This window comes from Physcomitrium patens, chromosome 7 (assembly GCF_059467195.1).
Source record: "Physcomitrium patens ecotype Gransden chromosome 7, ASM5946719v1, whole genome shotgun sequence".
Lineage (NCBI taxonomy): Eukaryota > Viridiplantae > Streptophyta > Bryopsida > Funariales > Funariaceae > Physcomitrium > Physcomitrium patens.
In genome coordinates this window covers 11,050,593-11,063,558 of record NC_143416.1, presented here as the reverse complement: position 1 = coordinate 11,063,558, position 12,966 = coordinate 11,050,593, and the positions used below count along the sequence as shown (strand labels likewise).

The 12,966-nt window shown below is 37.7% G+C and overlaps 1 protein-coding gene across 5 annotated transcripts; it reads right to left on the bottom strand.

Moving 5' to 3' along the window:
* Window positions 1–2,082: 2,082 nt before the first annotated feature.
* On the bottom strand, window positions 2,083–8,959 carry LOC112285070 (SPX domain-containing membrane protein At4g22990). 5 transcript variants are annotated; one of them, XM_090251976.1, is made up of 14 exons: window positions 8,415–8,959; window positions 7,055–7,398; window positions 6,591–6,737; window positions 6,325–6,454; window positions 5,936–6,114; window positions 5,645–5,819; window positions 5,301–5,450; window positions 4,813–4,986; window positions 4,352–4,614; window positions 4,022–4,178; window positions 3,382–3,852; window positions 3,023–3,111; window positions 2,707–2,846; window positions 2,083–2,427 (listed from the first exon to the last, which is right to left on the bottom strand). In XM_090251976.1, the coding sequence occupies exons 3-14, from the start codon at window positions 6,641–6,643 to the stop codon at window positions 2,189–2,191; spliced, it is 2,220 nt and encodes a 739-aa protein (XP_090108102.1). In that variant the 5' UTR covers window positions 6,644–6,737; window positions 7,055–7,398; window positions 8,415–8,959; the 3' UTR covers window positions 2,083–2,188. The 5 variants fall into 5 exon arrangements, with proteins under 5 accessions (XP_090108102.1, XP_090108101.1, XP_024381352.1 ...); XM_090251975.1 differs by having other exon boundaries at window positions 7,055–7,407; window positions 8,415–8,563; XM_024525584.3 differs by having other exon boundaries at window positions 5,971–6,114; window positions 7,055–7,407; window positions 8,415–8,563.
* Window positions 8,960–12,966: the final 4,007 nt, after the last annotated feature.

Here is a 12,966-nt window from a genome sequence, read left to right as displayed (position 1 = left end):
TTTGAAGATAATCATACTTATCAAATAGAAGAAAAATCCTAAAACCTACTAGGGTATTGATTGGCCTCCTACTCTAATCTGAATGTTGAACTTCTAGTGCCAATATCTCATTTTCAAATTGTTCAATTGTTCTAAAATTTCACAAATGTATACATATACTTCAAACAACTATTTTTATAAGTCCTCAAAATTTAAACTATAGATCTACTACCAAATTCACAAAATTCTCCAAAATATAATATCTTTTTTATTTCACAAATTCTAGAATCACCCAAAACAACTGAGATTTTGCAAAGCTCTTACAAACTCATCATATACTCAAATCACTCAAAATCAATGCTCAAAGAAACCCTATTAAGTTTTCTCTCAAATCTCACCCTTCAATTTACAAAAGAAGCTCAAAATTACTATAGGTGCTTGGTTTTGTGCCTGAGGGTCTGATTTTGACCGAGGTTAATAACCAATCATCTCCAGGTAATAAATTTTGCCCTTTTGAGTTAATTTTTCCTAAAATCAACTCCTAACTTCTTCCTACATTTGATTATATCCTTTAATTTTCTAATCTATCTTGTTTTGCCTTATTTATGGCCTTATAAAATAAGTAGAAGCTTACTTTGTAAAAAGATAGTATTTACACCTTTAGTTTTACTTTCTCTTTGACTATTATCTATTTTCTAAGATAACTTGCTACAATATTTGAAGTAAGATCTTCTATAATATAATAATTCCTTCACCATTTTCAACTATTAGTCATGTTACATCACAACAACAACAATGGTGGTGGTGACGATGACAATGATGGTAACAATGATGGTGACGACGGTAGGTGAGAGCAAGCAGCAAGCAAGGCAATTCAGTGTAATGAAAAAAATGAAAGAAAGATGAAGGATAAGGTATACACAATTTTTTAAGAACCAAGAGTAGTACATAAGAGCAGTCATACTGATAATGTGTTAAGAATGTTTTAGAAAGAAACACAAGAGTTAGAAGTAATGCACATACACATACATACACATAAGAGAGTATATAAAAGGAGAGAGAGCTTCTAAACAAAACTATGTATTGATGTAATTGTCTCACTTGTATATAAGAAAAGGAAGAAAAGATAAGCAGTTTCTCTTCACTACATTCTTAATACTCTAGCTATACTATTCAATGTAACTACATAAATATAATAGAGAGCGCCGACTACATTTAATGCTCTCAACAAAAGGCATTAAGATCCACTAGTTTGGTAGGACAATTGGAGCCACTATTTATAACCAGCACCAAATAATACTAAATCATCTTTTGAAATCAATCCTATTTGTAACAATACTGAAGTCATATCAATTGATATTTCCTTGCATAGTAGTATTTAACTAGAGTTAAACCACCTTGTTCATCTACTTAATTTTCCTATATTAGATGAGCTATTATGGAGAACATCGCACTACATTTTAATAAAATGAATTGCATTACAAGAACTTGGCAATAACTTTGAGGTGATTTATATAAGTACAAACAAATTACAAGAAATTGAATAATTATATTTTAAATATTATTTTCCATTAAATTTTATATCTTGACTTCATATGTCTTACATTTTGGTCATAATACAAATAATATTCAAAAATAACATTGGTTTTCATTAATATGCCAATTAATAGTTTATACATAATTACTTCCCAATCATTGAACATATATGGTCTAACTATCAATCACTTAATCCAAGAAAATTTTTTGTTCCTGAAGATCTATTTTTAATCATCAATTGCAGTATTCACAAGTTCGTGATTAAAATTGAGAATGTGGCGTTGAAGTGGCAAATGATGACCTTCGTTCACAAGGTTCACCCACACGAGCGTGCTATGCTTATGTTGCATTGCAATTGTACAAGCCGTTGACAATTGTTTTTAACAGCTACAACAGAGAAGACTCGTTTTTTTATCCAATAATGGTGCAGTATACGCAGGTAGCTGTTGATACCTCTACTTCCATTTCAATTCTCAGGAAACATCAAAAAAGGAGTTTAATGGTGACCCTTTATCTCTCATTCCATCCCATGTACTCGAAGGAAAAATAACGACAAGACCATGAGAGTTATGATTCGAGAACAGGAGAGAAGAAATTAAATTAAATTGGTAGACGCTCTAGAAATGACCTCTATCTCACGAGTTAATAAAATAATAATAATAACAATAAATACTTAATATAGGGAGTAATAGCCAACCCATGTGTAAGTAGTTGTAAAGGCCACGATTAAGAACGTCGGAAGCATGGTGTAATTCACGATGTTTTCCATTCCAAGTCTTCCTACAACGGTGATCATCCCATCCGCCAAAGCTCGCGCAAGTGTACCTGCTTCAGTAGAGAGGAGCCCGCAGTTGAATACTCCTCTAGACAAGCGTGGTGACATTGCCTTAGACAACAGTGACATGTTGACTCCTGCGCAATCAATCCAGCCCATGAAGGTCAGGTTTAGGATTTAGAGATCATTTATTATTTAGGTGCACTGGAGCAGAGCCATATCAAATGAATATTATGTAGGAGAAACTGAGATTGTCTTGATCAGCTCCAATTCTACTTTTCACCTATTCATTCTGGCCTAGATCTGTCAGAGCCATGTCGTAGAAAACAAAGAATTCTCAGAGTGAAATATAATTGAAAAACATCAAGAAACAAAAAAACAGAGCTTTCAAACCAGGCACGAGAAAATTTTGATACCTTCAAGAACGTTCGTAGAAACAAATATAACGACTGCAGCTGCCACATATTGGTATGTGGTGTAATGGAAAAAGGGGCTGTAGCATAAGATAGCAAGAACACCAACGCCAGTAGTGATTTGCGTCCACAAAATCACCACCCTGCCAGACACAAGTCCTCAAGTTTAGAAGAGTCCCTGACATGTGTCATTTTCTTGAAAATGAACCATCAATTCACAAGAGCAAATCAGTGTAATTCAATTAGAGTAATTCACTTATGCGTTCTTGTTCGTCTGGTCCTTAACGGTATTCATCACACTTCTAAACGCTATACTGACCTGTCTTCGTAGATGTTACTGATGCAGTTTCCAACAACCGCACTAATCGGCAGTACAGTTAATCCAAGAAGCGACAAAAAGATGGAAACCTGCGATCCCAGATCAATCACGTTAAGGACTTTATGGGGATGCAAACCTCTACGTTGTGCACTAAAACTCTACTTGCCTAACTTATAAAAAGCGAGAACTCTAACAGTGACTAACCAAACCGAGTTCGAATTTGATAACAAAATAGGAGAAATAACAACAGAAGGGATTGATTAAAACGAAGGATACATACATATTACAGGCGCAGTTTGTGAAGAGCATTCGGGGTGACGGCAAAAAGCATAGAGGAAGCAAACGCAAAGTATCCTTACCTGGTATGTTGACCAATTGAAATAATACGTAGTCAATATGCTGGATTCAGATATGAGAAGCTCCGAAGCAAATTTGAGCATGAAATAGATCCACAACAATATTTTGATAGGCATTGTCAGCTCCTTCAGAAGCTCACCCACTGTTTCAACCGCCCTATCATCACCATAATCTGAGTCATCCATCTCGCCCTCTTCTTCGTCTGATTGCTGATACTTGGGCAACCCAGCAGCCAATGAACTCGGAAGATTTCCCGATAATGTTGATAACAAAGGCTGGTTCAACGTTGGAGACGGTGCAGAGTCATGAATGCCTTCCAGATTGTTTTCAGAGGCTTGTCTTGAGATGGGTCCAGAAGGAGCAGGCCTCTCAGGCTCTTTAAAAAAAAGAATAATAAGAAGTAAATATACAACCCAAGCAAGGCACATTACCCATCCTGGGGCAGTGACAAAATTTACAGGTGCTCCATGAATCTGTACAAGCAACGCAATTTAATACTAAGATAGGACTTGAGGTACACACCCAACCACTAGCAGATGTGCCATTTGAGTTAAAGCTAGAAGTCCATTGAGAAAAATATATATATATATAAGAAGAAGAAGAAGAAGAAGAAGAGTACACTCTAGTGAACAAGTCAGATACCTCGAAATTGAGGTTACTAAGAGCACCAGCAAGAGCTGGTCCAACCGCCATTCCTAGAGCACTAGCGCTCACAAAAGCAGCAGACGCACTAGTCAGCTGCTTCATTGGAACGTGGTCAGAAATGTATCTCCTGTTGATAGCCCTCGCACCACCCATCCTGAACAATTGATGCCAAACAAGTACCCACATTCAAAACAAATCAATCACATTATTCTGGATAGACGGAACTACGTCGTTATTTTTATAAAATTTTATATCACAGGAATCTGTAACATATTCAGAGGAGATTTTAAAAAAACAGTTGAAGAGAAAACCTCGGTCTACACGTACCCACACAAAAAGCGCCCGAGGAGAAGGAGCCAAATGGAGTTGAAGTAGAGCGCCAAGGCGTACATCAAATTTCCCGTTATCAAGATCAGAGTACTGATGATGAGAGGAGCTGTGTAAGAAAAATTGGACCACCAGCTGTAGACAAGTGAGGATACCAGAGCCGACAAAGGCATGGACCCTATGATAAATCCACACATAGTGGCTGGAGCATGTAGTAGCTGGGCGTAATCATCTGAAGATGGTACCACAATGTAGTAGTTCACCTGAAAGAATACGTACCCTAATTGTTACTTATAAATTGACAGAAGAGAGAACACGTACTCTGATACTTGAGCATTTGAAACAGGCATTTAGTATATTCGACAATCAATTTGAACAATCACAATAACTGCACATGTGAATGTTAAACCTCAGAGCACAGGTAAGAACCTGTACACGACGGAGAGATGAAGAGCAAGTACCATGTAGAGGAAGGTATTCATAAGATTTAGTTGTATAGACATGAAATCATGAACCTCCTGCTTCCGGAGCATCCCAGATATTCCGCCATTCGGAGCTGGAAGGAGAAGCTCATTTGCCACGAACGTTTGAATGCTGACCTCTTGGGTCAAACGATGCATGGTCTCTACAATAGACTACGAAACAGAAATTCAAATTAATATAACTGCACGAATATAGATAAAACGAGCGAAGTCATTAATTTCAGTGACTTCTAAAAACAAGCACCCGCAACCTCCACGTTGATCTCATCGGCAAGCTTCCGCATTGGAGTCATTGGAGTCTGTAACGTACTAGTGTTCTACCACATATTTTGTAATGAGGAAGGAACCAAAAAAAAATTGATACAAATGTTAAACTTGTTCTTTTTAGAGAAATATTGAACGCATACCCAAAATAATAATAATAATAATAATAATAATAATAATTTTAAATTTTAAAAGTAAGATACCTGAATAACAGGCTCCTGCTCCACAATTCGCTTAGGAAGGGAAGAATTGCGGAAGAGAGAAACAGCACTACTTGTTGATGCTGATTCTAAGCTCTCGTGTCTTAGCTCAGCAAGATTACGAGATATAGTTGCAACCATTGCCCCTAACCCCTGCAACCAGCAAGAAAACACAGCATGATGCAAGATTTGGAGATAATAAAAGAAACAAATTACCCAAAACAACATATCAATCGTATTAAAGATGAACAAAGCCCTGGACGTATCTGCAAGCGTTTGGAGACAAAAAGGACTGAATAAGAGACGGTGTTTTCTTAAGCCAGGGGGTGAAAAATCGGTACACATACCACTTGTCGAAACACCTGTTGAAGCTGTGAGTAGGGGTGATTGGACCTTGAGGATATATATTGATGTCCAAGGCGAAACCCAACCCGCTTGTCGAATTTCTTCAATATTTTACGTAACCCTGTAGCATTGAGCTCTACAAAATGTAATAGCTGTAGGAGATCGTAACCAATTTTCCTGCAATGCCAAAATTCTTGAATGATCAAGCTGTCGCAATATTATAGATTTGAGCTGCATTTTGCAAGAGTATAGACATCACAATGTAACGAGAATGAAGCTCTGCAGAATGTTACCTATACTCATCCATCATTTGCCAGGGGACTATTACCGGGCTACATGGAGGCTCACAAAGTCCAGATTCATCCGCCTCATAATACTCTCGAGATGCAACTTCTCTCCGTTCGCGCAATCTTTGCAAACGCTCCGCTAAAAGACCTTGCCTCTCAATTAGAAATAACACGATCTTCTCTACCTGCAGCACCGCCCCAAGAAAAGTTGTTTCACAAATATGATGCAGAATCCCTCAGAACCCATAGATTCCCAATAAAACTTGTCATAGTGTTCTCTTGAATTCACTCATAAAAATCTGCTTCTGCAAATCGATATTTACAAAGGTTTTATCCCTCCCACTGATCACTTATTGACCAACCAAATGTGCAATGGCAAGTGAACAGAGCAAAACCTGAGAGTCCAGAAGCTCCGAAAAAGCTTTGACAATTTCATGGCGCTCATCGTCTGTCACACCTGACGCACGAACACGACCAGAGTAGTGCTTGATCCTTTTCTTTAGTGATTTGTATCCGATGTAATACCTGATCACACACCACTCGCTGCTCAGTGAAATGGCAAACACATTACTCATTCACATGGACCCTCAATGCACGCAAAGATCAGTACCACACTTCATTTTACTTTCTCTTCTCAGAAAAGGAATTAGAAAAGACGTACTCTTCCCAACCGGGTATTTGGCTGGCTAGCATGTAATGTCCAAAATGCACCATCTTGTCTAGGTAATTTACTTAAGTCCAGCTTCTCAACAATTGGTGCAGATTTACTAAAAAAGTGAGGCAGTGATTCGCTGCTTGTATCATACCCCTGATGAATCACAAGGACAGGTCAAGATCAGTGTCGAAATGAATATCAGTGTGTACCAATATCTGAAAACGTCGTGGTAACGTTGTACACCAAAAAAAGACATCTAAGGCCTCACGGAACGAAGCGACTTCAAAACGTGAGGCACCCCTGACTTGCACAGACGAAGACATTGTCTCAATTCATTGTTCTAAATTCTTTCACAACCTTTTCCTTTAAAAAGGCCACGTCAGTCAAAGCAAGCAATAGATGCAGGTTCTCTTAAATAAATTTTTAAAAAATCAAAAAATCAAAAATCAAAATTAAAGGAATCTGGTTACCTCACTCGTTCGCTCCGAACCCAGTAGATTCGCCAGCAAAGCAACTATTTGAACTGATAAAATCGAGAGCATCAATGTGATCTTAACCACCCGATGTTTCCCTTCCCATCTTGTAGCGCTTTTACAGTCAGGTTACTACACAGCTACGCCACGCAAGTAATTTCTGACGGCAGGAGGCGAGTATAATACATACAACTTCATAGTTGTCAAATCACGGTAAAACCCTGTCGAACTGGCTTTTGTACTGGAACCGTGACGCGATAAAACTCTGTAATATAGCACAGAATCTCCAATCTATCGACAGTTACATGAAATCGCAAAAAGTTCTTCAAATTCTACAATACCTGCATTATCTTCAGTTGAAAAAGAATACGAAATCATCAATCAAGCTTCCTTCAGGTGGTCAAAAAAGCAGTACCCTCAAAACCCCTAAATGAGCGAACACAAGCACGAAGAATTTCCAACGTAACCAGCACTAAAAATTCAAGGTTCTGTTTCTCAGAAAAACGGCAAACTCTCAGGAAACCGACCCGACGCGGTAGGCGTATTCTCAGGCTCTCCCGCAACTTTAACATTGTAAAGAACTCTAAAGGTATCAAAGAAAGAAAGTCTATGCTGCGGTTAAGGGAAGGGTCAAAGCCACAGCGCGTACTGGCCTCGAGTTTTTGTGCTGTACGTCAAGTTTCAAGCTTCGAACTTCAAAAATCGGTGGCTAATCACAATCCTGTACTCTTCCTGCGAAACAAGCACTCGCTCGCTCCTCAACGCACGCGTAATTGAAACCTTGCCAAGTCCCTGGGGGTCCTTGGCTAGAGAGAGGTCAACGATAAGTGTGCTTCAAAATTCTCTTCAACTCTAAGCATTCGTGCTCGAACTGGCAGGTTTTCTGCAGCCAACCACCTTCAAGCACTCTAGGAACAGCATCGATATAAACTGGAAGTGCATGGACTTATATGCACTGCCAGCGACGCATTTGTGTTTCTCGTGTACAAACACTGATTATCATCCCTCACCTAACGCAGACACTAATTTGAAGAAAAAGCTTTCAAACTCCAGTCTGCTGTGTGACGTCAATTCCCAGCCATTCCCGAAAAACTTTGGCTAAACTGATCCACCTACTTCCGCTCTCTTTGAGCACACTGACTAATAACGCCCCTCATATTGCGACACACGTATCATATGGATCTGAGTGATCAGCGACATGCAAAAAACAAATATCCCTCCAGAGTTTCTCCTTCTCTCGAGCGTCATTACTCCTGCTAGTCCTTTCACAAAAGAGTGGCAGGACTTACCCAAACTCAACTCAAACACGATCTCATCTATGCCTTCCTTCTGTGCTGGGGGTTGTAGGGCTCCTTACCCTCTATTCTCCTGCGAGGATTGATGTGTATCCAACAAGGTTCAGCGGCTCCCACTCAGCGACGTAATCGAAGAGAACTTGTCGAGCTCTCTTGAAAGCCGCCAGTCGCGCCAACATCGACCCGCAAGCAACACGAGAGACCTGGGATCAGAACGCTTTGTGGAAGCTCAAACCCTGGATGACAATCTTTACCATGGTTATCCACCTCATAGCCCCCTCGTAATCCTCGCAGCAGTTCAAAAAAAAAAAAAAAAAAAAAAAAAAAAAAAACTCACACCATTCTGCACTCCTGGAAAACGCACAACAGCGAAACAACAGATCCAGATGAATCTATCTCTTTCAACCACTACGGTTGGACGTCCTGTTCTCTCACTACAATTAGACAAATCCCAATAAGTCCAGATCTACGCAGCCACGCAGGGCCACCTCCACCGACTTCGGAAAAGAACCAACCCTCCGCCTCGATTAGCCAAAAGCAATCCACAAAAGACTATTAACCCAAGGAGGACTCAAAGCTTCATGCGGCCACCAACGCCGCTCCCATCAAGCAACGAATTACGTCGCTGGAATGAACACCTCGACCAACTACCCGTGAAAACCTTCTCGAAAACAGCACCCATGAGTCCGCAAGAGTGCCGTAAATATTCGTCAAATCCCCGGCTCTCTCGGCGGACCCCACATGAGCACATCTTTTACATCTAACCATCCTGCGCTAGATTGAAAATCAATTGCTGGAATGTAAACAACAATTCAGCAATCGCGAGCACCACCATCGCCATGAGAAATAAAGCGAATCTGGCTTTGCGCGCAGTGTGTGGGAAACGGATCTCCCAAAGAGGAAGGTGGGACGGTATTAGGCTCCCCGGTAAAAGGGTCTGGTTTCCATATCCATCACCCGCTGGGCCCGGACAGTGGAACGGGCTCCAGCCGCGCTTTCTCAATTTTATTGTGACGCATGTTTTTTTACCCCATGGGAACATTCGTTTACTATGCGTGAAGCATGAGCGACTTGGAAAATTTACTTTTACACGTCGTGGGGTTGGCTTTGGGAGCCGGCCCAATACCTTGATGATAAGTTTGAAAATGGCTTTAGGGTTGCTTTGCTGAGAATTTGGTTTATTGAGTATTTTGAGAGTTAGTTTAGTTGAAGAGTGAAAGCAAGTCCAACAATAATTAATTGGAGATCACTTTTCTTTTTTCTTTTTTCTTTTTTTTTTTTCTTTTACTCACTGATAGTTCCCTTATAAGCCTTGTGTGAAACATATGCCAGGTGCAATATTAGTAATGCTTGTGTGAATCCCTAACTCTAAGCCACACTAATCTATCCTAAAAGCATGCTTCTTCTTTTTCTTTTTCTTTTTCCTTCTCACAACAAAATGTCAAATATAAACAGGAGGTTTTTGACTTGCATAATTCCCTCATGAGAATTTCTTATTTGCTATTTAGTGTAGATTCCATCATAAATGGAAGCTAGAGAATGCTCTTTTGGCATTCAATGATTTGCAAGGCACTGCAAGATAATCAAATTCGCATACAAGATATTAGTTTGGTGTCACCCAAAGGATAAAAGAGAAAAGAACTTTCCTAGCAAGTTTAGTTCATGTTTGTTGATGAATTTTTTTGAAGGTTAGCAAATATTATAAGGACAAGTAGCATCTTGTCAAACTCACTCATGTATTTTTGTATGTATGTCTGTAGCTATTTATTTATTCATTATACATTAAAAGTTTAATTGTTTCTTATTTGGTTTACTTTGATGTACAATAAGATTCTTAACTAAGCTCTCAAATAATACATGATACTTCTGCAGAATGTTTGGTTTTTACTAATTTTCTGTTGTGTTGATTTTGTAACAAGTAGAAGCACTTACATAGCCATTTGAACAAGTAAGCAATTCTTTTATTGTACAACAACCAAGTTAATACACAATTTATTTTTCTTTGCTTTCATGTTGCCAAATGATAAACATATTTCAAAAAAACACTACACTTAAATCAATTTGCAGAAAACATTTGATTATGCATTTGGTTGATAAATCCCTCACAGCATCCTCAAAATGTATGTATATTTAAGTAAAGAGAGCAGACACACTCACAGCAACTTTCACTCTAGACTATGCACCTTAAATCAGAAGCTTAACCCACTTTAATAAGCTCCTCCTCCTCCAATCTGACACACTGCAAACCTTTAAACACTAATTTTTATTTTTATTTTTTTCATTAAAATCCTTGTCCTTAGCCAATTTTTCATACTATTGAATGTGACCAACATGGAAACCTACAACCTAACATCCATTGCCAGCAGACATACTGCTATTGCAAAAAAGGAAGCAAACAAAATACACATAAACATCTCTCACTCGAACAAAAAATGCACAGTCAAAGATACAATCCACAATACTGCCCATCATACCTTTCACAACATTATGTTTCAAAAAACTACCAAAAAATAAAAATAAAAATAAATTAAAATTTATACACACATATACATCTATCCATGGTGAGGTACAGCTTGACCAGCAAAAAAAAATGAACAGGGACAAGATTGTAAGAGTGGAGAAGGAGGCACAACTAGCATGTGTGTGGGAGGTGTGTCATGGTCTGGGGCTGATGGCTGGAACAAAAATGGGTGTCTATACATAGAAGCATTGGACAACTATAATGCAACGAATATAACAATTATCAAAGTTAAGAAAAAGTAAAAAAACTGTCCAATTGATTCTTTATGTTGATGCATTTGTGAAGAGCATGAGTGAGTGAGTGAGAAGCATGGAATTACTCCAATTGTGAGTGAATCATGGGCTTTGTCAGATTCCTGTCCTCAGACAGACAGACAAATACAGACACACATAGACACACACACACAACACAGACAGGTGCTGGAATCTCTGATTCCACTCTTGTGAATCTCATGTTGGAGATTCTCTTTTGCATGATGTGTGCCTTGAAATGCATGGCTTGCATGGCTTTCACGTGCTCTGGAGATGAAAATGTTGGAAATAGAAATAGTAAAATAATAATAAATAATCACCTAGAAGCATCTGACTTGTGTAGCCTTATTTCTTGCACTGTTAGTTTTTAGGGTTTGTGGTTTTGCTTCTGTAGTGATTGATTGATTCTTTCTTAGTTTGAAGATCTGGGTACTAACTTAATATGGTATATGGCTGGTAAATTCCATCATGGTTGCTTGGTTAACTAGACCTGAGGTGCTAATTTACAGCATGCTTTGTGTGCTTGTTTTGGCTTTACACTCCATTGGTTATTGATTTTAGGAAGGAATACAATCCAACAACGTAACAAGCAGTTGTACAACAAACCAGCAAATGATATGGTTCCCAATCCAACACTTCAAACATACTGAAATTGTTTTCTTGTGAAAGATGTAGTGTTAAAATTAGATCAATTCAAAATATTGCTTTAAGCTTGACCCATGTATTCCAAATCTTGTCAAAATTAGCTCTTGAAAAATACACATACTTGAATAAAAACAAAAATCATTTTAAAAATTTTTTGACCACAAAATACTCCAAGTGAAATCTTTAAATGTCTCTTTTTGTATTGATTGAGCATATGATGAATGGGTTCTTACCAACATGAAGGCTTTATTTAATACATACCCATTTTGTTAAGATTCACAATTAATAATTTTCTTATCATTATCAAAGTTTTATCTGATACACACACATGCTTAGTAAAACTAATATTGAATCTTGGTAGGTCCTATAAATAACCCATGCTTTGCAAGCCTTTGAGAAGACACATTCTAAGGCTTAAGTCAGACTTTGCATGTTCCTTAAGATTTATGGTGGACTAAACAATCCTTTGGTGCACATTACAATGCCAATAACTTGATTTGTGATGATAAAACTTCAACATCTATTGTAGGCACCACCTCACCACCAAAATACTTTGGACAAAAGTATCTCCTTCAAATAATGTATTCTACAATATTTTGCATGTTATTTTTTCTACAAGATTGGCAAATGATATAAAAATGGAAAATTACTAAATCAACCCACTTTTTCACTAAATAGACCCACCTCCCTCCAATCCCATGTATTTTCTTAGTGAGTCGCAAGAGCTAATAACCATTTTTGGCAGAGGGTAGATTGACTTAGTAAAAAGGTGGGTTGATTTAGCAATTCCCTAAAACTCTTGTTAATATTATTATTTTAAAATGCCATCTGACTCTGCTTTGGATGGCTTCTAATACATTTTGTACAAATTTCTAGCTTAATTGCTTCAATTTAGGTGCAAGATATGTATATTCAATCTGCTTTTGAAAAATGCTATTTATTTACATTCCTCTATACTAATTACAAAGCTGAACTTTCCTTATTTTTTAAAAATAATTATAATCATGTGTATTAGTGTAATTGATTTAATACAAAGCAACAAATAAATTTAAGAATTAAAATATGAAATATAAAATATAATGCATAAAGAAGAAAAGATTATAAATTATTTAAGTATTGATGTGGCTTTATAATTTTTAATTAATCTATTTTTGAAAAAAAATATTACAATGTAAAGGCAGAATTTATTTTGTTATA